Source organism: Rhipicephalus microplus, chromosome 6, assembly GCF_043290135.1.
Source record: "Rhipicephalus microplus isolate Deutch F79 chromosome 6, USDA_Rmic, whole genome shotgun sequence".
Classification (NCBI taxonomy): domain Eukaryota; kingdom Metazoa; phylum Arthropoda; class Arachnida; order Ixodida; family Ixodidae; genus Rhipicephalus; species Rhipicephalus microplus.
In genome coordinates this window covers 19,878,562-19,906,276 of record NC_134705.1, presented here as the reverse complement: position 1 = coordinate 19,906,276, position 27,715 = coordinate 19,878,562, and the positions used below count along the sequence as shown (strand labels likewise).

General features: G+C 44.7%; 1 protein-coding gene across 1 annotated transcript in view; it reads left to right on the top strand.

Moving 5' to 3' along the window:
* Positions 1–27,715, top strand: part of LOC142765206 (uncharacterized) — a 1,282,698-nt gene that overhangs the window by 393,333 nt on the left and 861,650 nt on the right. The window contains exon 4 of the mRNA XM_075865840.1: positions 24,531–24,579. Within this exon, the coding sequence (XP_075721955.1) occupies positions 24,531–24,579 (49 nt within the window). The remainder of the gene's footprint in view (positions 1–24,530; positions 24,580–27,715) is intronic.

Genomic DNA, 27,715 nt, shown 5'->3' with positions numbered 1-27,715 from the left:
TATTCAAAGGCCAGAACATCAATTATAGATTCATCATCTGCTTTTGAAAAATTGGGAAATTTCTTCACCATCCTCTGCTGACTAAGTTCAACTCCCTTTAGCTTTAGTACCACAGCCTTGTGATCCGATATGCCATTTGTGACGCTGCACAACATGCTTTCTTTTATATTGCCACTTACAAGATATATATCTAGGATAGATTTCGTCCCCTGATCTATTCTGGTAGGGTCGGTGACTATTTGCGTCAAATCATATTGAACATGATATCGGATATTTGAGTATCCGCAGCTTGACATGGGTCTGATATAAACGTTTCCCAATTCATATTTGGCATATTAAAATCTCCCGCTATGATTAATTTATCTTCGGTTTTTACGTGACAATGAAGGTAATCCTTAAGCTTTGCGATAACATCAAGGGAAGCATTTGGTGGCCTGTAAACGACACCAAGAAGATATTTAATATTGCCAATATACACTTTACAGAAGATGCTTTCTATGTCTTGAACGTCTGGCATTTTTACGACACGTGTATTATTCCTAAAAAGAATAGCAACGCCCCCTCCCCTCCCATTTCCATCCTTACGGAACACTCTGTAATTTTTCGGCACAAACTCACTATCAAAAACATCATCTCGTAGCCATGTCTCAGTTAGTAATACAATATCTGGGTCATGTGCTAAAAGCATGCCTTCCAACTTCTCAGCCTTATTAACGATACTGCGGCAATTTACATTTAACACCACTAAGCATCGTTCATCTAGTTTCCCCGAACCTTAATTTGGTTAGATAACTTATATCTTGTATTCTTATTATCATCCCAGCAAAAAAACTTTCCATCAATGCTTATTTTGTCAAAAACTAACTTCACTTTAGATCCACTTGCACGCTCGCGCGACGAACTTTGCCACAACTTTTTTCTGATATCACGTACACGAGCGGAAAAGTCTTCACTTATCGACAGCTCGGTGCCCTTCAGCTTGGAACACCTCGGCTTCTACATTATGTACAATTTGCAGTGATTAGTTCGTCTAGTCAACTGCTAATATTAAGATGGGATTTCCTTTCAAAGGCTTCCGCATCCTTGTGGTGGCGGCAATGCATTCTTCACTTGAACGATACCCTCTATTCACTCTATGTAGATGATGCACCACATAGTTTTTATGCTGCAGAAAACACTGAGCTACCTCCAAACGGCCAGATAATTGTTACATTTCTGTATGATGTCATTGACCACGGCGATATGCTCGTACAACTTTCCGTACTCTTTGTATCCAGAAGGATATCCTTCGCATCAGGCCTGGTTCGTTTCGACGATGACTTTAGAATTTTTTCGCAAAAAACCCATCACCCGAAAAAGTTTGGTTTCGAAGGGCTTAACGTCGGCTTGCATCACTAGACCAGAGTCTTTCGCTGTAATAGCTTTTAGAGACGCTTTCCCTGAAGATGTCCCTGTTGAAGGCTCCCCATTCATCTTCACCCTCAAAACTACCATCAGCTTCGACCTGGCCTCTTCGCAGATACAAGGGCTGCTTGCCTTGCTGACTAAGCACGAAGCTTCGTTTGAAGTCCATTCTCTCGTATTGAGACAAACGTGCGTCACCACGCGTGGGATGGAGACTGACGGTACGTCCATCGTTCATCGTCGGCTATATCGCGTACCTGTAGCTGAGCGGAAGGTTAACAAAACATTGAGGACATGTTTAGACGGAACGTGATACGCCCCTATGCTAGTGCTCGGTCATCACCTGTCGTCTTACTTCGAAAAAAAAGATGGTTCTGTGCGCTTCTGAGTGGATTACCGGGCGCCTAACAACATCACGCGCAAAGATGTATGCCCTATGCCACGTATAGATGGCGCCTTGGACTCGCTACAGGGAGCTCAATACTTTTCGAGTCTGCATTTACGTTCGGGATACTGGCAGATGCCGATGCATGATGACGATGAAGAAAAAATGGCGTTTTCAACACCAGGTGAACTTAACGACTTCAATGTAATGCCCTTCGGCCTCTGCAACACACCCGCAACACTCGAGCGCACGATTGACACCGTTCTGCGCGGCCTGGAATAGAAAACTTGCCTGTGCGATTTCGATGACATCATTGTTTTCTTGTCAACTTTCTTTTAACACTCACATGGTTTAGACGAAGTCGCCATGTGCTTTCGTACCGCTGGCCTTCAGCTGAGCAAAGAGAAGTGCTGTTTTGCCAGGAAGACAATTAATATCTTAGGCCACATTGCGAGTAAGGATGGCACTCACCTCAGTCCCGAAAAAAATATCGGCCGTTCTTCAGTTTCCTCGTCCCAATAGGACCAAATACTAACGCAGTTCTCTTGGCCTGGTTTCGAAATTCTGCCGATTCATACGAGACTTTGCCTAGATAGCGGCTCCTTTGCACAGATCACTCAGTTCTGGTGTTTGCTTTGAGTGGTCTTTTACCTGTGAATCAGCGTTTAGCCATCTGAAAAACGCCCTCAAGTGAAAACCAGTACTTCGCCATTTCGACGAAACAGCACCGACACTTTCGCATACTGACGCTAGCGGTCACGGAATAAAGGGGCGTTGTGTATGCAAGCCGCCTACTTACCAACGCGAAGAAGAATTAGACCCTTAGATAACAGGAGTGTTTAGCTGTCGTGTGGTCGGTGCAGAAGTTTTGACCTTAGCTACATGGTTGTCATTTTACCGTAGTTACAGACCATCATGCCTTATGTTGGCTTTTAACTCTCGATTTGATTTGTAGGGTTTAACGTCCCAAAACCACCATATGATTATGAGAGACGCCGTAGTGGAGGACTCCGGAAATTTTGACCACCTGGGGTTCTTTAACGTGTGGCTTTTAACTCTCAAGAATTTATTAACACGCTTTGGTTGATAGATTATACGTCTTCAAGAATACGACTTCACTCTTACAAGTGCGGTGAAAAGCACCAGGGCGCAGATGCGCTTTCTCGCTTCCCACTTCCTACGGCACCATCCAGTGGTTCCGTTATTAACTTCAGCGAGGAACGCTTGGATATTCCTTCCAAATCTGTTTCGTCCTTATCCGTCATTGACAAGAACCCTCCTGACGACCACGGCTCCATCATAACGCATCCACTCGCTGGCGCATACTGTAGACGCATCAAAGATCGCCTTCAGGTGAAATTGCAACCGCCTAATGCCCTCCTTCGGCGGCAGCTCAAGCAGTTCAAAGGAAATTACCGCATTCTTTACCGCCACATCTATCACGCAGTTGGTCAACGCTGGGTGACCGTTCTGCCTCACTCTCTTCGAGTGGATACTCTTAGGGCCTATCACGACGACATGACTGCTGGTCATTTTGGTTTCAAGAAAACGTACGATCGCATTTAAAGTCATTACTACTGGCCAGGGATGTCTGCCAGCGTAGCAAAAAACGGCGCCTCCTGCAACTTTTGTTAGCGCTGAAAGCTTCGGACATCACCGTCCTCGCCGTTGTGGTCTAGTGGCTAACGTACTCGGCTTCTGACCTGAAGTCGCGGGTTCGTATCCCGGCTGCGGTGGCTGCAATTTCGATAGAGGCAGAACTGTTGTAGGCCCGTGTGCTCAGATTTTGGTGCACGTTAAAAAACCCCAGGTGGTCGAAATTTCCGGAGCCCTCCACTACGGCATCTCTCATAATCATATGATGGTTTTGAGACGGTAAACATAACATATCAATCAATCAATTCAAACATCGCCTAAATATGGAGAGCTGCAATGACTTCTATGTCCGTTGGCACCATTCGATGTCATTGGCATGAATCTATATGGTCCCTTTCTCATGACTTCCAGTGGCCATCGATGAATAGCGACAGCTCTCGGCCACTTGGCACGTTACACTGAAACGTCCTGCGTGAATTCGGCCTTCGCTTCTGACGCGGCTACATTTATGCTCGAAGCCTTGATCTTGCGTCACGGTGCTTCTCGTGTCATACTGAGTGACCGTAGAAAAGCTTTCCTTTCGCGAATTGTGGAGGAATCGCTCAAAGCCTCTGGCAGCAGCCACAAGAAAACCTCCAGCTATCATCCCTGAACCAATGGGCTCACTGAGTGCCTTCAACGCACTCTGTCCAACATGATAACCATGTACATTGAGCCATCCCACACCAACTGGCATGCAATGTTGCCGTTCTAACGTTCGCATATAATACCGCCACACATTGTACAACTGGCTACTCGCCAGTCTACCTTGTCTATGCTCAATTGCCATCTCCCATTCTTGACGTCTTGTTCTCGAGAGACTCTGTTACACCATCTGTATCATCGTGTGAACAATACGTGTCCCGCCTCCATCACTGTCACCAGCTCGCCAGACTCAACACTGAGGAGATACGAGTCCGTAAAAATGTGCATGACGCATCCCACACGACTGTGATCTGACGCCCCGGAGACAAGGTGTTACTTCGGACACCAGTTTGCTATCCTGGCTTGTGCGACACATTTCAGTATCGGTTTCTCGCCCATCTACAGTCTTAGAGCAGACCTCACCCGTTAATTATTGCGTTGAACCTGTGATTGCTCCAAATGACCGGCGCTGTCGCGGCAACAAGATAGCGCTTGTCTCGCACATAAAGCCTTCCGAAAGGCGTTCTCCGCATCTATAAGTAGCAGCCAGCATGGCTGTTCTCATGTGCGAAGAGTTATGGTGGGTATATAAAGCAAGCTTTTTCATTACCTGTACGTAACCACCATCAGCTAGTTTTCCTCGTCATCATTAGTGGAGATAATAGCCCTTGAGTCTGCTGTGTTCCTCACAGGTGACTGTTTTGGCCACGTTTTTCATGCCTAATATAGGCACCTAAAGGACTATGTCGAAATCGTCTTGTTTATGAAATAGGCTCCTGAGGTTAGATACTAAGATTGATAATGGTCTACCTGGGCTTTGTTGTCCAAGTCAGTGGGTCTTATTGGGGCTATCAGACCTTGGTAGAGGACGAATCTGATTGCTAAATGAATGAACACAGTATATGGTCTTCTTCAGAACAAGCTTATCAAATAGTTGTTCATACCTGTCTCGTAGTTTCTTGTCTTCTCGTGCCAAATCAATGAGTTTCTTTTTGATTTGCTGCACACAGGGCAAAAAGTTTTCCCATATTCGTACACGCTGATGTAGGTGTTTAATTTGAAAGCACTATTCAGAATGATCGTCTTATCTTTGAAGTTCGAGAACTTTACAAGGATTCGATGAATGCGATCCCCCTTGTGTTCGCCTAACTTAGGGGTGTGCTCAATTTCACCTGCTGGTGAACCAAATTCTTGATTACAAATTATTTGATGAGCACATCAGTGTCTTTCTACGTTTCTGAAGAAGTCTCAGGAATATCTTTGAAAATCAAATTTTTGCGGCGCATACGGTTGTTAACATCATAACAGCCCTGTCACACTGCTGAAATTGTTTGTATTCCATACTGTGTAGCTTATTTTGGGAATTCTTAAGTAGTGATACCATATCACCCATTGATTGACGAAGGTTGACCACGATATCTGTTCTTTCTTTAAGATTGGAGAGACGTCATTTTAGTCTAGTGACACTGAACTGCGTGTCGTTTGCTTTTCTTCTCACGTCTTCCTGAATTTTTTTTATTCGAGGCCACTAATTTCTTAACTGCAGTGAGAAGTTCCTCAACATTATCCGGGCCTGGCTTTGTTTTAATGTCCCCAGAACAAACTAGCAAGTATGCAGGGCAAAATAATATTGGCGTTAATTGGCCTGTCATGCAGAGTCGACTTTTATGTGTGCCCACACGAAGCCATACGAAACAAGGCGTTTCGGTTTCTTTGACACAGGTAGAGAAACCGCTTGTTCGAGCACGGTATGTGCAAAGGTCAACACCCATAACCTAATGAAAGAGCGCCAATACTTTTACGCAGTTGGAATTTCCAGCTAACCGGTCTACAAAAAATGCACAACAGAATCGTACACTCACCTAAAAGCACGACAAAGTGACTTGACAAGGCACAAGCATTCAGCTGCAAATTCCACTGTTTTATTTTGTGATGCCCTTTTTATGGTGTTGATGGCGGTTCTGCGGTCCATGGCAGGCTTCTTGCAGTGCGGCCGAGGTAAGCAGAGCGAGGCAAGCGATAGCAGCTGCAACCGGCGAAGTGTCAGCCGGTTTTTAGCATACGACCAAGGATAGGCGCAGCGCAAGTGGTCAGTCAGCTAAAAAGCGCGACAAACTGACTTCATTAGGCACAAAACTTCAGCTGCTAATTCCTGCAATTGATGCGATTGATGGCGTTCTGTGTACATGTACATAAAAATATTAAAACTGGATTATGTTAGAGCTTTTCAAAGCATATACACGTAGTGAATGATGATGAGTGGGGCGAAGCGTCTATCCGTCCGTTCGTGTGCCCGTTCGTGGTTCAGCTCTTGGTCCCCTACTATTTCTTATCTACATCAACGACCTACCTAAAGACATTTCATCATCCATCAAACTATTTGCCGATGACTGTGTAATTTACCATGAAATCCGGACTAACGCAGATAATCTTGCCCTTCAAACAGACCTGGATCACATTTCATCATGGTGCGACGCATGGTTAATGAAGGTAAACGTTACTAAATGCAAGGCTATGCGAATTTCCCGTTGTATTTCTCATAATGAAGCGTGTGACTACACACTTAACCACAGCAATCTCGATCTGGTTTCGTCCTACAAGTACCTTGGAGTGTATATTTCTAACAATCTCTCTTGGAACACGCATGTCGATTATATTACAAACAATGCGAATCGCACGTTAGGTTATCTGCGCAGAAATTTTGCTTTGACTCCGACTAACCTTAAACTTCTGCTTTATCAAACATTAGTCCGACCCAAACTCGAGTACGCGTCATCAGTCTCGGATCCACATACCAACTACCTCGCTGACAGCATCGAGGCGGTTCAAAATCGCTCGGCACGTTTTGTCATGTCAAACTACCACCGCACGTCCAGTGTTACCTCGAGAAAGCCAATCTTCACTTACCCACTCTCTCACTGCGGCGTAAAAAATCTCGCCTTTGCCTGTTCCATAAGATCTTTCATTGTATTCCGTCTTTTAGCAACACTCTTTTCCAGCCCCCATCGTACGTTTCCTCACGCAACGATCATCAGTTTAAAGTGGGCGTTCCTAGCGCCCGCACAAATTTACATTTTGAATCATTCATCCCGAAAACTGCAAATGAGTGGAACCACCTTCCCGCCCCTATCGCTGCTATCACTGACCTCACTTTGTTTAAAAACGCCCTCTCTAACCATTTCGCGTAAATTCGCCACTTAAGTCACGCTGTGTTTTCTCTTGTTAGTTTTTTTGTGTGCGCGTGTCATTCAAAGACGCAACCATGTTGAACATTGTTGTTACAACCACCCTGCCTCTTCTTCACATCACGCAGTCTTTCTTTTCTTTTATGGTTTTCAGACCGCCATTGTGCGCATATAATTTTGATTTGCTGTATTTCCTGATTTTCTGTACGATGTATACCCGCTCCTCTCTGTAATACTTCGGCCTTGAGAGTAAATAAATGAAATGAAATCTGTCTGTGCGTCCGTCCCTCGTGATTCTGTCCGTCCTTGCATCCTTGAGTCTATTCGTGAGTCCATTCGTCTGCCTGTGGTCCACGCGTCCATCCGTCTATGCTTTTGTCCTTCTGTATGTTCTTCCCTGCGTCCATCCGTCCGTCCTTCCTATAATCTGTTCGTTCATTTGTGTTTCCGTCCGTTCGCTCGTCCGGTCGCACAGATGGACAGAGGCATGGATGCATGGATGGACACTTTGATCCACTCACTACCCCCCTCCTAAGATATGCCGTGATTTTTAGTCGTGCTGATTACGCTGGTCTGTGTTTTCGTATTGTTTTGGAGGGTAAGAAGTATGCCGTAATGTGTTTGGAGATCATCCATTCGTTTGTTCAGGTCTGTCATTGTTTTATTTGTTGCGCTTGGTTGAGATTTCAAATTCTGAGCTTCGGCAATCCACTTGGGCCAGGCCGATAGTAAGGTTTTATAGTACAGTAAAAAAGTAGCCTTTTCGTTAGGACTAGCTTTGGTTCCGTCGTCGCCGGATAGCACCAGTAACGACTGAATAAAAATTACATCAGCACACTCAACAACAATAGCAATAAAGTAGTTCCACAGAAGCGAGGACCTTGCGACAAAAAAAAGGTACTTCAGAAATGCGTAGCACGTCGTGTGCGTCTCGTGTACGCATATATTAATTGAACAAAGCTATTTCAATAGAACTTGTGTTAGCCAGGTGAGAAAGAACGAAGAAGTGACAGCTGTTCAACGCGTATCGTGATTATACAAAATAACAGATTTTTCAATAACATACTCTAGACTAGACGGCGCAAGGTTTTTTTATGCGAAAATCTATGTTTTCCTGAGTACTTGGTAGCCTAGAATAAAGGTGGCACGCATTTTGTGGCTTGCTTAAAGTTTTTGGAAGTTCGCGAATTCACCACAATCTGCCGTAAAGGGTTAAGAAAGTTCAAAACAACGCAAAAAGTTATTCAAAAGCTTCCAACTGAATGTTTTGTCTCAATTGATTTAAAATAACACAAAATATCACCTTGAGTCGTTCTTCTGGACAAAAACACAAAAAACATGTTACAAATGTTTTTAAAATGTTGTGAAATGTTGTGACTAAACCCTCGAGTTGCCGTGGTCTCTTATTAGCGCTGGTGGGCCCACACGTACCTTTTGCTACTTGCGATTGTGTGAATACCGGTCTCTCTTGATAGAATGTGGCCAAATTGACCTAAAACCTGGACCGACAACTCGTGCCTGTACATGCGCTGACAACTCTGATGTGCGCGTACTGAAATGCGGCTAGTCAGCGCTGCTCGGCGAAATGAATTGTATTTGTGAAAAGCAGGCTGACAATGATAAAATTTGTAAAAACACGAGGGAGACTAGATTTATACGTAAGGTTTAACTTCCCAAAACCACCATATGATTATAAGAAATGCCGTAGTGCAGGACTCTTGAAATTTTTACCACCAGGGCTTCTTTAACGTGCACCCAAATCTGAGCTGACAGGCCTGCAACATTTCCACCTTCATCGGAAATGCAGCCACCGCAGCCGCAATTCAATTCCGTGACCGGCGGGTCAGCAGCCGACTGCCTTAGCCACTAGACCACAGCGGCGGGGAAAAGAGAGACTTGCGAAAATTGAAGAGATGTGGCAATCCTTGAGGGAAATCAAATCCGATGCAGAGCGTGTGCATGAGCTTGCAGACGCAAAAGCACATCACATGGAAAAACTAACTGTGCGCACAGATGATGCAGAAGACAGAGCAAGTCAAAATAACTTGGTGTTCCAAGGAAAAGGCGATGAGTCAAACGAGAGTTGGACAGAATCCAAAAAAACTTACAATGTTTTTAGGCGTTCATCTGAGGTTAACTATTGCCCCGAGAGACATAAAGCGCACCGGTATAGGAACTTTCTTGCCTATTGAGTATAGAGCATCTGCGATAAAGTTCATGCATTTTAAAGATAAAAAAGTACTTATTTTACCAAAAAATAACACACACATAATCATTATTGTTGCACAAGATTTCGGTCCAGCTACTCGACTAGCCAGAAAAAAACTGATTGATTTCAAAAAACGCAATTCTTTCTCGCAGCCTTCGTCACAACAATCTTGTAGTACGAAAGAACACTTACGTGTATGACCGGGCAGGGCATGAGGGCGTTCTTCACACCCCGTAGCAATTAGATAGTGATGGCCATAATTGCTCAAGGAACCATTTTTTGTTTCTTTTTAATACCAGAACGAGCGTAATAGCAAAGCAATATATCTTATCCTGCCTAATTGACTATTAAAATTCCAACATTAAAGTACTAACTGACACGTGGCTCCTCTTCAATCAACAGCATCAAAATATTTCTTTCTTGCCCTAATGTCTGCGTTTTTTTACCAACCGTGGGAGCAGCCGTGTTAGTGGCATGCTCATTGCTACTCACAGTGACCGTAGCTGCTTCTGCATGAATATTCATACCTCCTTGAAAAGGTATTTGTTGGCGGTAAAGCCGTTCACCCCTACGTAATATTAGGAGCATGCTATCGCCCACCAGATTTCGAGAGCACTTTATTCCTATGTTTTTGGACGCCCTAGAATCTTCAAAGACTCAATTGCTTAAAGTCGGCTTGTCTTATACGGTGACTTTATTTTCATAACGTGAATTGTTGTGATCTCGTCTTTGTCACATCGACACAGAATAACGAAAGCAACTTTGTCGATACATGTTTAAAGTTTTCCTTAACTTAAATTGTTAATGCAACAACAAGACAATCTGAACATTGGGCTAATTTACTTGATCTCATGTTAACCACCCACCCTTACAGAATTAACTCACTTTCATACCTCGATAGAATTAGCGGTCGTAATGCCATTCTCGGTTCCTTCTAGTTTGAGTGAACCAGCCTACATAAAGAAAAAAAAATCTCACTTTATGCAATTAGGGCGACTACATTAGCTTCAATAAACTGTTAACATTATTTAACAATCTATTAACAACATTTCATTAACCACATTTATACTAAGCATTCTCTTACAAATAAATTGAACAAGGTTGAAATTCATGATCATTAGCTGTTCAGAACTTACATTCCTACCACCACCATTCATGAATGTAGCACCTTCCGCTGATTTAGTCTTGAACTCAAGAGGCTCAAAAAAGTTCGCTCCGCAAAAAGCACTCACGATTTAGAGGCATGGCAGAAATACCAGGCCAGAGCCAAACTGTACTGTTCTCCTGATGACAAAGCGAAACGGCTCTTTAATGAAACCACGTTGCCTATTTTACTACACTCTTACCCGAAACCCGTGACATGAAAACAAATTCACATCGATATTGGATGATACTCGATAACCTATCACGATTAACTCAGTAGCTGAAGCACTAAACTAAGTCTCACTTTTAGGGTCGAAGCTCCTTAAAGCGGTACCCGTTCATCCCTCGTAGTAGTAGTTGTAGTCGTAGTGTGTAGCCGGTCTTACTATTTGACTTCCGAAGAGGTGCCGGAGGGAGATATCTTCTGTGCACTGTTGAACAATAAAAAATTCGCAGCGTGCGCGTTAACTAAAAGCCGAATTTTTCTGTCTCTTATTCCCCCTTAGCAGCCATTGGAATGTACATTGGGCTCTATCTGACAAGAGAGGGTTGCTAAGTTGTACTCGCTGGGCGTAACCTCCTTGGTTTGAGAAAGGTTTGGCGAGCGTTGGGCCGCAGTGCCATGAATGCAGTGAACTAGTATATACCATGAACTCGAGGTGGTTAAAGGTGGGAAGTAGGCACGAAGCGCAAGCCGTAAGAAAGTGTGCGTGTGCCTTCTCTCTTTCAGTCCTTGGAATGTCAGATGGATGGCGGTGCTTCTACATGAGGAATATGTCATGAAAAGATGCGAGATGTTGATACTTGGAGTGTTGAATTGGTGAACGAACGGACACACAGATACATGCATGGACCGACGCACGGGTGGCTGCACGGACGGATGGACGCATAGATGGACGCAGGAGCGGATTCATGGACAACGCAGGGACGGACGCACAGATAGACGTGCGGACGCACGAACAGACGCACGCACCGATGGGCGCATGGACGCATGGTCGGCCACACAGATGCACGCATGGACGGACAGAAGCAAGAACGAATGGTCGGACGAATGCTTCGCCCCACTCTCCACCATTCACTCCGTGGATATACTGCCATTGTTTTCTTCGGCCTTTACCAGCGGAGCAACTGATAAACTTGTGATGTATCCCACTTTATTTATCCTCCCATGGAAGATATCATCTTGTTACGGATGTGATAGGTTTATTTACACTGAAAAAAATGTCCGCGCTCTACTGTCACTGCCGCATCACTATCGCTCGAGAGCGTCCGATCTCTTCTTCTTCCTCGCTCTTTCAGTGCGCGTTACATTTTTCTCCGGGCCAGATGAAGCTCACCGAGTGAGTAGAAGCGATCGGTTGTTGTAGGACTTCAAACGGGCAATGTGCACAATTTGCGTCTTGCGCGAACGCCGGTTCTGAGCTCTCACTTTCGCAACAGCGTAAAGGCCAATCCTCATAAGCGCGAAAATGCACGCGACAGCGACAAGCGACGCGACGTAGATCGGCTTCCTGCGATCAGTCGCTAGCGCAGGCAAACCTCATTCACGCGACGGCTTCGGCGAGCGAATTCCACTGTTGCTGGCATGAGGCCGTGTACTCGCACCAAGAAAAACGCGTAGCGAGCGGTATGCAATATAAAAATAAGATATATTGTTGTGTAATGAAGCGGAAAGTGTTTATTATTGCCTTGCAGCACTTTTTTTATATGCACATTCGTAAACATTGCGTTATTTCTTGTTGCGCAATCGTGCCTCGGGCAGGGTCACGTGCACCTATGTGGTCTTTGTATTTTCCGGTATTTCGCTATTGGCTGTTTGAGCCCAGCACTTCCGGGCGAGGAGCGACGGTTTCCAAATCTGGAGAACCGAGCGATCGCGCGAAAACGAGCACGCGACACGTCGCGCGAACGCCCTGTTTCGTCGCTCATAGCGTCGCTCGTCGCTGTCGCGTGCATTTTCGCGCTTATGAGGTTTGGCCCTAAGTGATGTCACTTAGGCACTGAGTAATGACAAATAGTCCTGAGTACTTAGAAAGAAACTTCTGGCAAAGTCTTTTTTTCGAACGGGCGTCCACAGCCAGACCAAATCACCTGTAGCGAAAGTCGCGAACGACTTTTTTGCGTCGTCGGTCTTTCGCGCGAGCGTGGGCGGAAAGAGTTCGGAGCCGAGCAAGTCGACGAGCTTCTTCGGCGCGACAAAAGTCTGCGCGACACTGCCGTTTTCGTTCGTCGAAACAGGAAGTATGGTGTCAAGAAAACATCGGGGATGGCGAGCATAGAGAAGAAAAAAAGGCGTATAACCTGTGACTTCATGTTTCGCTGTATTAAAGGCGTATGTAACAAAAGGTAATACGGCATCCCGGTTCTTGTTATCCGCTGCGACGTATATTGAAAGCATGTTGATGATGGTACAATTGGTGCGCTCAGTGAGGCCGTTGGTCTGATGGTGGTATGGCGTGGAATGGCGATACTGACACCCACAACGCCGTAGCAACTTTTCGACTTCGACAGCGGTAAACTGCCGGCCGCAATCACTTATCACCACACGAGGGGCCCAGTGACGGAGTATGATCTAGTGCAGGAGATACCATGACACATCAGATGATGTGGCTGAAGCAACCGCGATCGTTTCAGTATACCGTGTCAGGTCATCTACACACACAATATCCAACGGCGGCCGGTGGTAGACTTGGGGAAACGGCCCAGTAAATATATGCTGACTTTTTAGAATGGCGATGTCGGTAGCTTAACTGGCTGCAATGGGCCGGCCAGTGGTGTGGTAGGTTGTTTGTGGTGTTGGCAGACATCACAACTTGTGACGTAGTGCATAGTGGTCTTCGAGAGTCGAGGCCAGTAAAAACGTTTTCGTATACGGTGAAGCGTTCGGGCAAATCTAAGGTGCCCAGACGTAAAGCAATCGTTCATAACTTGGAATACCGCAAGACGCAGGCATTCTGGCACGACGAGGAGTAGTGTGAAACCATGGCTAGAGTAATTCTTGCGATATAGTAGGGCGTCATGAATCACGAATGGCGTGGTGCATTTGGAGCTACGAGCCACATCAATCATTGGTTTCAGCGAAGGGTCACGGTGTTGCTCGTGACGGACGACGTCCAAATTTGGGAAGTTGGATGAGATTGCGGCCAGGTAGTTGTCGAAATCATCATCATCAGCATCCACAGTCGGAGATGGAAGACAAGATAAGCAGTCGGCATCTGCGTGACATCGACCGCTCTTGTAGGTTACAGAAAAGTTATATACTTGAAGCCGTAAAGCCCAATGAGCCAATCGACCAGTTGGGTCGCGTAGTCCGACGAGCCAACAAAGATTGTGATTATCTGTGACAATCTTGAAATGCCAGCTGTACCAATAAGGTCTGAACTTTTGGACGGTGAAAACAACCGCAAGACATTCCAGTTCGGTGACCGTATAATTCCTCTCCGCCTTAGTCAAAGTACGACTTGCATACGCCACGACGTGCTGGCGGCTGTCGTGATACTAAACTAGCACGGCACCAACACTGACACCACTAGCATCTGTATGCAGTTCCGTGAGTGCCTCCGGGTCGAAATGGCGCAAGAGGGGCCCGGAAGTAAGCAGATACTTCAGCTGCTCGAAAGCAGCCTCACACTCTACGGTCCATCGGAATGGGGCGTTTTTGCGGAGCAACTCTGTCAGAGGATGAGCACGCTGGGCGAAGTCTTTGATAAACTGACGAAAATAAGAACACAGACCCACGAAGCTACGGAGATCCTACACAGACGTTGGTTGCTTGAAATCTCGGACAGCACTGATTTTTTGCGGGTCTGCTCGTATGCCGTCCCTATCGACAAGATATCCAAGCACAAAGACTTGACGCTCACCAAAATGACACTTCTTTGCGTTTAAAACGAGACCAGCTTGTTTGACGCAATCTAGAACAACGCCAAGCCGATGGTTGTGCTCGTGGAATGTCTTGCTAAAAATAATCACATCATTGAGATAACACATACATATCTCCCATTCGAAACCGCTAAGGATAGAGTCCATGAATCACTCGAAGGTAGCTGGGGCATTACATAAGCCAAAAGGCATAACGTAGAATTCAAATAACTCATCAGGCATGACAAAAGCAGTCTTCGCCTTGTCACATGGATGCATTGGTATTTGCTAGTATCCAGACCTTAGGTCGACGGACGAAAAGTATGCGGCCAAGTGCAGACAATCAACAGCATCGTCGATGCGTGGTAGCGGATACACGTCTTTCCTTGTGACGGCGTTCAGACGGCGGTAGTCTACACAAAATCGCCAAGAGTTGTCTTTCTTTTTTACCAATATAGCAGGAGATGCCCAGGGACTGCTTGGCTCTTGAATAACGCCTTTATGCAGCATGTCGTTGACCTGATTGGCGATCACTTGCCTCTCTGACGCGGATACGCGACAGTGTTTCTGGCGTATCGGTGTAGCATCTCCCGTGTTGATGCGGTGGTGCATACGGGATTCGGGCAACATGAAACAATGCTCGTTTTGAGTGAAATCAAAGACTCCCGCATAGCATGTAAGCACCTCCTCGATGACATTCTGCCTGGAAGAAGGCAACGACTTATTGATCATACGTTTCATATCGGCTGAGTAGTTAGGTGCAGTCTGGCTTGAGATTCTGAGACTATTCTGACGTCAATTGTTGCCTGCTCCTTGAACGTGCCCAGTTTGAATCCGGCTGGTTGAAATACAGGCTCTGAGGCTGCGTTGAGCGCCCACAAGTAAGCATTTCCGTCGATGGCTGTAAGGACAGACCGTGGGACCAGCACATTCTTCTTGATGGCGTTCGCATGATCAGGCTCCACAAGTACCGTGCAGAGTCTTGAGCGGAGTCGAGAAGAGCATACGGGTACAAACACTGCAGTCTGACCAGGGATTGTCACATCTTCACACAACGAAAGCGCATCGATGGGCAGAGTCGGAAAATCGTCAAACGTTGCAGCGGGCAACCTACTTTGTAGAAGAATCTCTGCAGCTCCACAGTCAAGCGTAGCGCCGCATTCAAGAGGGAGGTCTATTCCTAAAATGACGTCATGAGCTGCGTGAGCAAGTACAGTGAATTCAACTCGGAAATTTTCTCCACCAATTGTGAGTACAACTGAACAAATACCAACAGGGCACAACGCTTCGCCTCCAACTCCACGAAAAGTTTCTTTACGATTCCACGCAAACATAACTTTGTGACCCAAGAAACGATATTTGAAACGAAGACTCATAACCGAAACAGCAGCACCAGTGTCTACAAGAGCAAGAGTATCTACACCATCTATACACAAACGCACTTTGTTCAGCAACATCACAGCAGAAGGAGGAATTGGCAAAACTGACTTTCCCGCGACCGCACCTCCATCGGTCGCACCAGTTAGTTTTTCAGCTGATGCGATGAAGGTGACCAACGACGCGGAGACGGCGACCAGCGGGACTGTGTCGGAGGCGGCGTCAGGCTTCGATCGGAGGCGGGGGACTCGCTGCGAAATTAGTTAGGCCATTGCTGTCGGGGACGGTGGTCGGCCGGGTGCGAGGTCCAGGTTTCGTGCATACGAGGCGGGTACGTGGAAAAACGTGGCGGCACAGGCGTTTCGTATATACGAGCCGGATACGTCAAAAACGTGGCGGTGCAGGCGGCCGTCTGGGACAGAAGCGCGAAATATGCCCTGGGAGACCGCATGTGTAGCAAACGGGTACTTGTGGGCTTACGTTAGCAGGAGCAGAGGTGGCAGAAGTACGCGGAGACGGGTCGTGCTCCGCAGGAACACTTTGCGATGACGCATAGTAATTTTCTGGTAGAGGCCTGGTCGAAGGTCCGCAGCGGCACAGCGAGATAATGACATCCGGTGGTAGCCGTGACCCGTCGGGGAAAACGGAAGCCGCGGGGTAAAATCTGCAGTTTCTGTGCGTGGACTGTTTACGACGTGGCGCTCTCGCATCCAATAGGGAGGTGGTTCGGGGCACGCGGCGAACGAGCTCTGGTAGTGAACGTCACTTACTTGAAGTCGTACGATCTCTTCTCGAACTACCCGACTTAAAAGGAAGGGAATGTTTTCGCAGGTGGCGACGTCCATACTTGCAACATTGGGGACATTGTCCAAGCGCCCAAGTTTCGTTAAAATTCTCCGGGTCTTCAACGCCTCGAATATGCGACACTGCTGCCTGCAAATAGAAGAAGTGTTCAAGTTTTTTTTTCGTTATCAAAAATTGTACACGTCTTCGGCGATACCTTTTAACAAATTACCGACTTTGTCCTCGTCAGACATACTTGCGTTGACAATCCCGCAAAGCTTCAATATTTTTTCGATGTAGGTTGTGCACGTTTCGCTGGGCAACTGAGCCCTACGTGACAGCATTTGCTCAGCTTTCTTTTTCATAGAACTCGTGTCCCCAAAGCAGATCTTCAGTTCCTTAACAAATATATCCCAAGTGGGGAGGACATGTTCATGGTTCTCAAACCAAAGCAAGGCTGTCCCGGCAAGGAAGAATACTACCATCACGAGCTTCGCCGGCGTGCCCCATTCGTATTAGCGGCTCACCCTGTCGAAGTGTTTTAGCCAAGCGTCCACGTCTTCGTCAGTTTTACCTGAGAATATTTGTGACTCAGGTGCCCAGTAGTCTGGTTGTCGAGGTCTCGGTGGCATTGGTGGATGCAGCAGCGTAGTACGTCACTGGGATTGCGGTGTCGTCGTTCATGCTGATGTTGTCTGGGGGTAGGCCAGCTAAAAATCTGCTTCTTCGAAAAACTTCTGCTGCGGGGTCCAGGATGGGAACTTACCAAGCACCTCCACCAAATCTGTTACGGATGTGATGGGTTTATTTACACTGAAAAAAATGTCAGCGCTCTACCGTCACTGCCGAATCACCATCGCTCGAGAGCGTCCGATCTCTTCTTCCTCGCTCTTTCGGTCCGCGTTACAATACTTTCACCTTTTCTCCCCGCCGCGGTGGTCTAGTGGCTAAGGTACTCGGCTGCTGACCCGCAGGTCGCGGGTTCGTATTCCGGCTGCGGCGGCTGCATTTCCGATGGAGGCGGAAATGTTGTAGGCCCGTGTACTCAGATTTGGGTGCACGTTAAAGAACCCCAGGTGGTCGAAATTTCCGGAGCCCTCCACTATGGCGTCTCTCATAATCATCAGTGGTTTTGGGACGTTAAACCCCACATATCCATCAAACAATATTTTCACCTTAAGGCATCCAGAAAATCAAGAAAACGTTAAAGCTTACTTCAACCTGCGGCTTCGACAGCATCGATGCTAAGGTGCTAAAAAACAACAAAGAAATTACCAGCGTCCTTCTTTCTCAAACACTTCAGCAATCACTCTCATCCGGCATCATGACTGGAAAGTGGGTATGATCACTCAAGTTCCATAACCAGGTTCATCTAGTTACCGACCCATATCCTTAACCAGCATCTGGTAAAAATTATGGAACATATAATTCATTCACAAATCGCTAATTTCATTGTCTCAGTTACGTTATTTCTCCCTAAACAACATGCACTCAAAGAACGACTCTTAAACGATACTTCACTTCGTTTATTCATCCAAGACTTAAGCGCTAGTGTACAGCTTCACATACAAGTTTACGTCATTTTTATAGATTTTCAAAAAAGCCTTTGACAAAGTTTGCCTTATCCGATTACTAATAAAGCTCTCTTAATTAAACCCTAATGATCTTGTCTACAACTGGATTCTGGGCTTTCCCACTAACTGCTAGGAGTTTCTAGAATCTAATGATACGTCCTCATCCTTCTTTTTGTATTTTCTGGTGTGCCACAAGATACAGCTGTGTGCCTTTTCCTCTTCGTATTTTACAACAATACCTTACCCGATAATGTTTCAACTAACAGTCACCTCTTTGTGATGACTGTGTAATATACCGACCCCTTGCTAACGTTTCACATAGAGCTACCTTTCAGCGTGACCGACTAAACTTGGCGAGTGGTGTCGCAAATGGCTCATGGTTTAAAATACTACTAAAACTGCACTTGTTTTACTCAACAGACGCTAGAACACTTTCATTGCTAACTATATAAATAATGGCTGCACAGTTTCTGCCCTCAGCGGTAATAATTATTTTGGTGTTAACATTTCACAGAATCTATAAGCTTGTCTTTTCACGTAAGTAAAATAGCTAGCGAAGCTAACAGAACTCTTGGTTACTTCCGTCGTAACAAACATCTTGCCTCTTTTTCAGTCAAATTAGTAGCCTACAAAACCCCGATTCACCCAAAACTAGGATATGCATCCGCCATTCGGGACCCAATACAGATTGATCTAAGTAGATCTGTCGAACTAGTTTAATACCACGAAGTTAGATTGACTTATTCAGATTACTCATATCAAACCAGTGCCACGACATCTAGAAGTAAGAAGGGTTTCTCTAACCTGCACTGATACTGCAAGCTTTCTAGACTGTCCTTGTAACACAAATATATTATGCGTGTCATTATAACTCCCCCAATCAACCAGCCCATAGTACTTCAGCCTACACAAATCACCACAAGGCCATCTAACCATCTCCTACTTGCCCCACCAGCCATCATGATTCTTTGTTCCCTCAGGCAGCCCGGGAATGGAGCTGTCTTCCCTCAAGTGACATCGACCATTCCAATACAGATATAATTCAGGGATGCCATAGAATTATTGTTTTAATAACTTCATATCTTTTGCCCACTCCCTCACGCAAAGTCCTCTGCACAAGGTTTTCCAATTATAGTCAATAAATATTTACATAAACAAATAAATAAACACAGAAAGTTTTCATTACTGTTCCCAGTTGAAGACCCATTTCCGAAAGGCGACTCTGAACGTGACATTCATTTCTTCAAAAAACTAGCAAGACAGAAATATTTTGGCCATTTCTGTGACTGTGAAGAATTTTTACTCTAATCTACAGCAAAAACACAAGATGAAATGTGTATCCAAATGCCTAGACGAATTTGAAGCAGTCAGTTTTCAAAATGCTTCTGGTTCGACATGTCAACAATTTACGGAGCTTTATTTTATATAAAGCCTACTTACCTGACTTGAGAAGCTTCTGTTGCTTAAAAATTGTATCTGAATTGTGCTTAGCTCCTTGCTTAAGTGACTTGCACCTAGTCAATCAGGACCAGGGTCTTCATGATCGCCTCTAACATCACCCTGACGTTGTGCGTGTATTCGTGTTTGTGGAAGATTTTTATTCATTTGAAATAACGAATCATGTAGTTGAAACTGCGGGGTCATACCCACATTCACGCAGGCCCTGTGCCCATTAGTGTTGGCGCATGAAATGACGAACCGCAATGTTATTTGGTTTTTATGCTTAAGACTCTATTTTTCATCACAGAAAGTTTGCTGAAGTTGCGAGCCAAGAGACAATAAGCCCTCCCTGCCGTTTTTTTTTTGCCATTCAAATATCGTTGAGCGCGCATTTGTACAATCCTCTTTATTACCTCTTGAGTAAAGTTTTAGAGCCACAAGGTGGACGGCAGTGTTCTGGACCAGGCCAAGCGCTTAGACGGGTAAGGATACCCAATAGGTATTCTCAGCTTGGTCACAGAATGCTAAAAGCAGAATGCTAAAAGATACGCCTCAAGATAATTGTTGTGGTAATGCAGCTACAATAGTGGGCATCCGGCTATACATGAATTACGTTTCTCACAGTCTCTGAAGTATCGCGGGAAAAGTAAGGGTCAATATGACATTTCCGCTCCCAAATGTGTATAAAAGTTATGTCGTTGAGTCAGCTGAGAAGAAAACAGTGTAAGCAATAGCCTCATCAGACATGCAACACCTTTTAAAAACTTTGTAAACTGTGCTCGCTACGTTGTTTATGCTATACCACTTTGCTGTACAAGAACCTATGCTGGGAAACCAGGAGATGTATCGAACACAGATTAAAAGAACATCATTATAAAATGTCACATAAAAACGCCAGATTCGCGTGGAAGGCACTTCACAGTCACAGGAAAAGCTAAAAGAGTGCCCTTTCAGAGCATTTTAAACACTCATTGTGTAACTGCGTCAAGCACACGTTCTTGATGCCCAGTACGACATTATTAATAAAAGTTAGTGTAGTATAGGCCGACATTCACCGTGCAAATTTCGTCATTACCCTGAAAAGCATGGTACTTGTTAAACTACACTGCAAGAATTTTTATAACCACAAGAGTGTAGTTTTTGTCCTATGGGCAACACCTTTTTAGGGTGTTTAGAAACACCCTAAACAATGAGGCAAGTAGAAACATCCTAAAAACGTAGGGCGTAAAGAAACATTACACCCTATGTTTATAGGTGCTAATGAACACTCCTCAACTCTGGGTGTTGAATCAAGCTACACCCATGTGAGTGGGGTGTAAGACTAAAACACTCTTGAAACGATAGAAGTTACATGGATAAGCATACTTGATAAATGTTGCGCGATTAAAGGGACAACAAAAAGAGAGACACATGGAGATGACGCTTCATCTTGTGTATTAGGGAGAGCCGTTCATAGCACTTCATTCCATCAAATATGAATGACCAACTGGCCCAAGGCTCAACTGTTGTAAGGAAGAAGCATACTTGAACTTTATTTGTGGCTGACAAAGAAACAGGAAGATACTGATGTCACCCAGTGCATTTATAATATCTGCATGCATGAAGCTGATAAAATAAGGTGAGGTAATGTTGAATGAGCTGCATAACACCAGTGTATACAAGTGTAGGTAGACTGGGCCAAAACTGACAAAGTGAGACATGGCAGGCACATACACACACTTACATAAGAACGCACACACACACAGACATACACACACACGCAACACGCCATTGTAGTGCAAGCAGTAAGCTGTAGCGTAAGGTTCAATTAAAAATTTTCAGGCGCAATACTTAGCGCGCCTTCACCGACCTAATGTAGTGCATACTGGTAAAAAAGCGAAGCTGACGGCTTTTGCTTAGCTCTAAGGGTCTTTAGGGACGGCGCAGTCATGATCCGCAGGTGATATCTTATCAGCACTTTCATTGCGGTAAAGACATTGCTACTCGCAACAATGCACGCATCGGTCGTCACACTATTCGATGAGAACATAGTGCCACGTGCGTGATGCGAGGAAGACGAAGACGACAGCACATACGCACAATTGCACGCTTTGATGCAGAAAGCAATAACGTGAAAGACGAGGGACAGTTTTGCACGCGGTAAATAAAAAGACTGACCGGCTGCTTCTTTCTCCGCATGTTAAATAATACTTCTGTCTGCACGTCGCGACAAAATATTTGTACTTAGCTTGCAGTCCTTGGATCAAGACCGCGGCTGAAAATACTTCATCATTGTTGATTTCTCATTCCCTACAAAGTCAAGGCTTTGACCAAAGGACGTCTGCTTGCGAAGTACCATAACATTAATAAATGAGGTTCAAAAAAGAGAAACACAACTGGAGAATGCGTTTCGGCTTCCCTGAGGCGAGCTTTGTTCGCAATTTTGTCAACAAGGCTCTCTTCAATCTGAGCAAGGCTGCATCAAGGTAACAGAAAAGACTTTGTTCTGCATTTTTCTTTTGGGGCTGGTGTCCTCTTCGCGTTTTTCAAGACGCACTTTTATTGAAAGAAGAAGAGGAATGTTCACTACAGTAAATAAATAAAACATGCGTGCTGAAAATACATCACGTTAATGTTCGTCTTTAAGGGACCTGATGGCCCGTTGACGTGTTGGTTATGGCTAGACAACTGTGCAGATGGTTTTTTTTTGCAGGCGGCGGATGTATTACCTCCAACTTTAAAAGCTTTGAACTTATGGGGGACGGGGGAGGGAGTGTTCTATGCATAGCTAGGCCCATGTGCGCAACATTACTTTGTTCGGGCAAGTTAGTGCACTTTGTGAGTGTTGACTAATCACGCAAATGACACAGATGAGAGGAACAGGTACAAGAGGATTGGCCCCTACTCTACTGGACAAGCGGCGCTCCTGTTGTATCTTCCGTCCTATAGTAGTTTGCGTGTTTTATTGATATAAACTGCATTCCAGTCACATTACTTCCTGCTTCGATTCATTACTAGACCCGCAAGTCGCTAGTAGTAGGAGCCCAGTTAGAATCAAGATTGTTAATGTACACTAACAGTATAGGCAAACTTGCCTGAGAATGTTGTGCATTTGCATATTCGTGTTCATAACACCCCGAATGTAAGGATGTAAATGGGGTGTTTTGAGGGTGTTTTGTACACGAACAATCAATTTTAAAATGAAAGTGTAAAAAGGGTGTTCATATGGGTGCTTTTATTGCGTACACCCGTTTTATACCCATTTGGGTGTAAAACATTTTGCAGTGTACTGTGAGGATGATGAAGATATGTGGGGTTTAACGTCCCAAAACCACCATATGATATGAGAGACGCCGTAGAGGAGGGCTCCGGAAATTTCTACCACCTGGGGTTCTTTAACGTGCACCCACATCTGAGCACACGGGCCTACAACATTTCCGCCTCCATCGGAAATGCAGCCGCCGCAGCCGGGATCCGAAGGTACTGTCAGGAATTTTGTGCCAATTGTTGATGCAGTTGGTGACGACGATGAGGAATTATGTCTGAAGTCGGTATGTGCGACAGTTAATAACTCAACAAAAGCAAGGTTTTGCAATGGGTTGGAGATTGGAACGATATACTCGCTACAATATTCGAGTTGTGCGACAGCTGCTTGTTCTGTCGCTGTTTGTTACGCTCTATAAGTCAGAATAACGTGATTGCTTTCCCGAAATCAAACTTGCTTAGGGCAAGTTTGCCAGCAAGTCCCAAACACCAGTGTGGCTTAGGGGTAGAATACTGGGCTGTCACCCAGGGAAATCGGGTTCCAGCCCCACTGTGTTATAGGTACTAAGTTTTTTTTTAATTTCGCGTGATGTCCCGGCTGTGGTGGCTGCATTTCTGATGGAGGCGGAAATGTTGTAAGCCCGCGTACTCAGATTTGGGTGCTCGTTGAAGAACCCCAGGTGGTCAAGATTTCCGGAGCCCTCCACTACGGCGTCTCTCATATTAAAATGGTGGTTTTGGGACGTTAAACCCCACAAATCAATCAGTAACTTTCGCGTGATGCGGTTACGAACACTCACGACGGCAGCAGCGGACAACTATGGCGCTGCGCAAGACCCGAGTTGTGATCTGATAACAGCTTTCGCTGCAACGATCTTCGGTCATTAGGGCATCCATTGCTGAGATTGTAGATGCAAGCCCTTGTTCGAAATAATGACAATCTTATTCCAGGCACCTGGCAAAAGATCAAAAGGGAGATTATATAGGCGTATAAAATTGCGAGATTAGCAAGTGTGTGCGTTAGCCAACGTTCCGTATCGCTTTCTAAAAATGTTTCAATGCTTTGATTACACGCAGGGACATGACTTTTGGCTATGTCGTGATAACGCATTGAAAACGTGCCCGGTTCTACGATATCAATCCACAGAGTGTTCTTTTTGTTTCTGATATTTTCGCTCCCTCTGTATATGTTTATCGGTTCATGCGGGTATAAAAGATAGGTTAAATGTAGTGTTTTGTCTGTGTCCGTTACCTTCTACCATTTTGTATGCTCGCGTTTGCTCACAATTCATGGATGCGAACATTCTAGCCCACCAGAGAATTTTATAAAGAGCAGTAGAAGTTCTATTTTTTAGGCACCCCCTTCTCTTAGTTCGGCTGCTGTGTGCTGGCTCTGTTTCGTAACAGTAGTATCTTTGATGCAATGTAAATGTGATAAATAGATAGAGAAAACTGTTTCTTGGAGATAAACTAATAGCACCTTGTTATTTACATTAAAAACTGTTCGTTGATTCACAGTATTACCACTGTTTGCAGATGCAAAGGCTAAAGATATATGGCCTGAACAACTACCAACAGACTTCAAGAACTATGTGCCTATACCTACTTTTACACGCACATAACAGCGTCTCTATCTTTCATTTCAGTTCACCGGTTGTCAAGCCGCGTGCGCCTTTCACCACAATATTTCTGAAGGTGAGCGCACAAGTTGTAAGCCTGTTATGTGCATGCAACGAAGAAGTATGCTTATTTAAACAAGACAATGCCAAAATATCAATCGAAGCACTTCGATCGATGCACTATGGTAATCCAGAGACCCTTTGACTACATCCACTTATCTATCTATCTATCTATCTATCTATCTATCTATCTATCTATCTATCTATCTATCTATCTATCTATCTATCTATCTATCTATCTATCTATCTATCTATCTATCTATCTATCTATCTATCTATCTATCTATCTATCTATCTATCTATCTATCTATCTATCTATCTATCAATCTATCTATCTATCTATCTATCTATCTATCCACGTACAGCTTTCAGCTCTCCTCAGGCTATCGTTAGAGGAATGTGTACCAAAATTGGTATGACCTGACATGACTACCTGACGGACATAAATGACTAGTGATATCATAAAAGTTACCACTTGTCATGAAATATGTGACTTACATGCTACCAACGCCGTGATCTTGGTGCCTCTTCGTAAGCCTAATATAGATGCCAATTGGTAGGCGAGCAATACGTTTTTGCAGACTAGTTGGTTCCTACTTGAGAAATTGAATTGCTGCACAAACTTGAAGGAAAACAAGCGAGACAGGAAAGAGCGCAGTTTTTTTTTCTGTCTCCCTCGCTCTTTTTGCTCTTTCCTGTCTCCCTTGTTTCCCTTCAAGTTTGTGCAGCAATTCAATTTCTCGAGTATGGTAGGCGAGGTGTTTGATTAGGAATGTAAACGACTGATACTAAATAATAATCGTATAAATTTTGTCATCTACAGCATGACTTGCATGGCAGGCTCATCGCACACTCGCGGTCGTATCAATAGCTTGATATACATCAGATTTCATATTGTGTGACGAGACTGTATTATGATCTCAATTTATGAGTGGTAATATGGATATATGACCTATTATCATCATCATCATCATCAACAACATCATCATCATCATCATCATCAACAGCCTGACTACGTCCACTGCAGGACAAAGGCCTCTCCCATGTTCCGCCAGTTAACCCGGTCCTGTGCTTGCTGCTGCCAATTTAAACCCGCAAACTTCTTAATCTCATCTGCCCACCTAACCTTCTGTCTCCTCCTAACCCGCTTCCCTTCTATGGGAATCCAGTTAGTTACCCTTAATGACCAGCGGTTATCCTGTCTACGCGCTACATGCCCGGCCCATGTCCATTTCCTCTTCTTTATTTCAACTAAGATATCCTTAACCCCCGTTTGTCCCCTATTCCACTCTGCTCTCTTCTTGTCTCTTAAGGTTACACCTACCATTTTTCTTTCCATTGCTCGCTGCGTCGTCCTCAATTTAAGCTGAACCCTCTTTGTAAGTCTCCAGGTTTCTGCTCCGTAGCTAAGTACCGGCAAGATACAGCTGTTATATACCTTCCTCTTGAGGGATAGTGGCAATCTACCTGTCATAATTTGAGAGTGCTTGCCGAATGTGATCCACCCCATTCTTATTCTTCTAGTTACTTCAATCTTGTGGTTAGGCTCAGTGGTTATTACCTGCCCTAAGTAGACATAGTCTTTTACAACTTCAAGTGCACTATTACCTATCTCGAAGCGCTGCTCCTTTTCGAGGTTGTTGTACATTACTTTCGTTTTCTGCAGATTAATTTTAAGACCCACCTTTCTGCTCTCCTTGTCTAACTCCGTAATCATGAGTTGCAATTCGTCTCCTGAGTTACTCAGCAATGCAATGTCATCGGCGAAGCGCAGGTTACTAAGGTATTCTCCATTACCTCTTATCCCTAACTGTTTCCATTCTAGGCTTCTGAAAACCTCCTGTAAGCATGCAATCAATAGCATTGGGGAGATTGATTCCCCCTGACTTACACCCTTCTTGATTGGTATTCTGTTGCTTTCTTTATGAAGCACTATGATAGCAGTTGATCCCTTGTAGATTTCTTCCAGAATGTTTATATATACTTCATCTACGCCCTGATTCCGCGGTGTCTGCATGACGGCTGATATTTCTACTGAATCAAATGCCTTCTCGTAATCTATGAAGGCTATGTATAGTGGTTGGTTATACTCTGACCATTTCTCTATTACCTGATTGATAGTATGAATGGGGTCAATTGTTGAGTAGCCTGTTCAAAATCCTGCTTTTTCCTTTGGTTGATTGAATTCTAATGTTTTCTTTACTCTGTTAGCAATTACCTTTGTAAATAGCTTGTATACTACAGAGAGCAAGCTGATCGGCCTGTAACTCTTCAAGTCCTTGTCATCTCCTTTCTTATGTATCAAGATGATGTTAACGTTCTTCCAAGACTCTGGTACCCTTCCCGTCAGGAGACACCTCGTAAACAAGGTGGCTAGTTTTTCTAACACAATCTCTCCTCCATCTTTCAGCAGATCTGATGTTACCTGATCCTCACCAGCAGCTTTGCCTCTTTGCATGCTCTTCAAAGCTTTTCTGTCTTCTTCCATCATTACTGGTGGGGTGTCATCTGGGTTAATGCTAGTTCTTATAGTATTAAGGTCGTGGTTGTCTCGGCTACTGTACAGATCTCTGTAAAACTCCTCCGCTATTTTAACTATCCTATCCATATTGGTATTTATTTTGCCTTCTTTGTCCCTTAGTGCATACATCCGACTTTTGCCTATCCCAAGTTTCCTATTCACTGCTTTGACGCTTCTTCCGTTTTTCAGAGCGTGTTCAATTCTCTCCATGTTATACCTTCTTAGATCGCATACTTTACGTCTATTAATCAAATTCGAAAGCTCTGCCAGTTCTATTTTGTCTCTTGTACTTGACACTTTCATGATTTGACGCTTCTTAATTAGGTTCTTCATTCCCTGGGAAAGCTTGCCAGTGTCCTGTCTAACTACCCTGCCTCCAACGTCCACTGCACACTCCGTAATGATACTCGTCAGATTATCATTCATTGTAGCTACGCTAAGGTTGGTTTCCTCACTAAGAGCCGAGTACCTGTTCTGCAGCGACACTCTGAATTCCTGTACTTTCCCTCTCAGTGCTAGCTCATTGATTGGCTTCTTGCGTATCAGTTTCTGTCGTTCCTTCTTCAAGTCTAGGTGAATTCGAGACCGTACCATTCTATGGCCACTGCATCGTACCTTGCCAACCACTTCC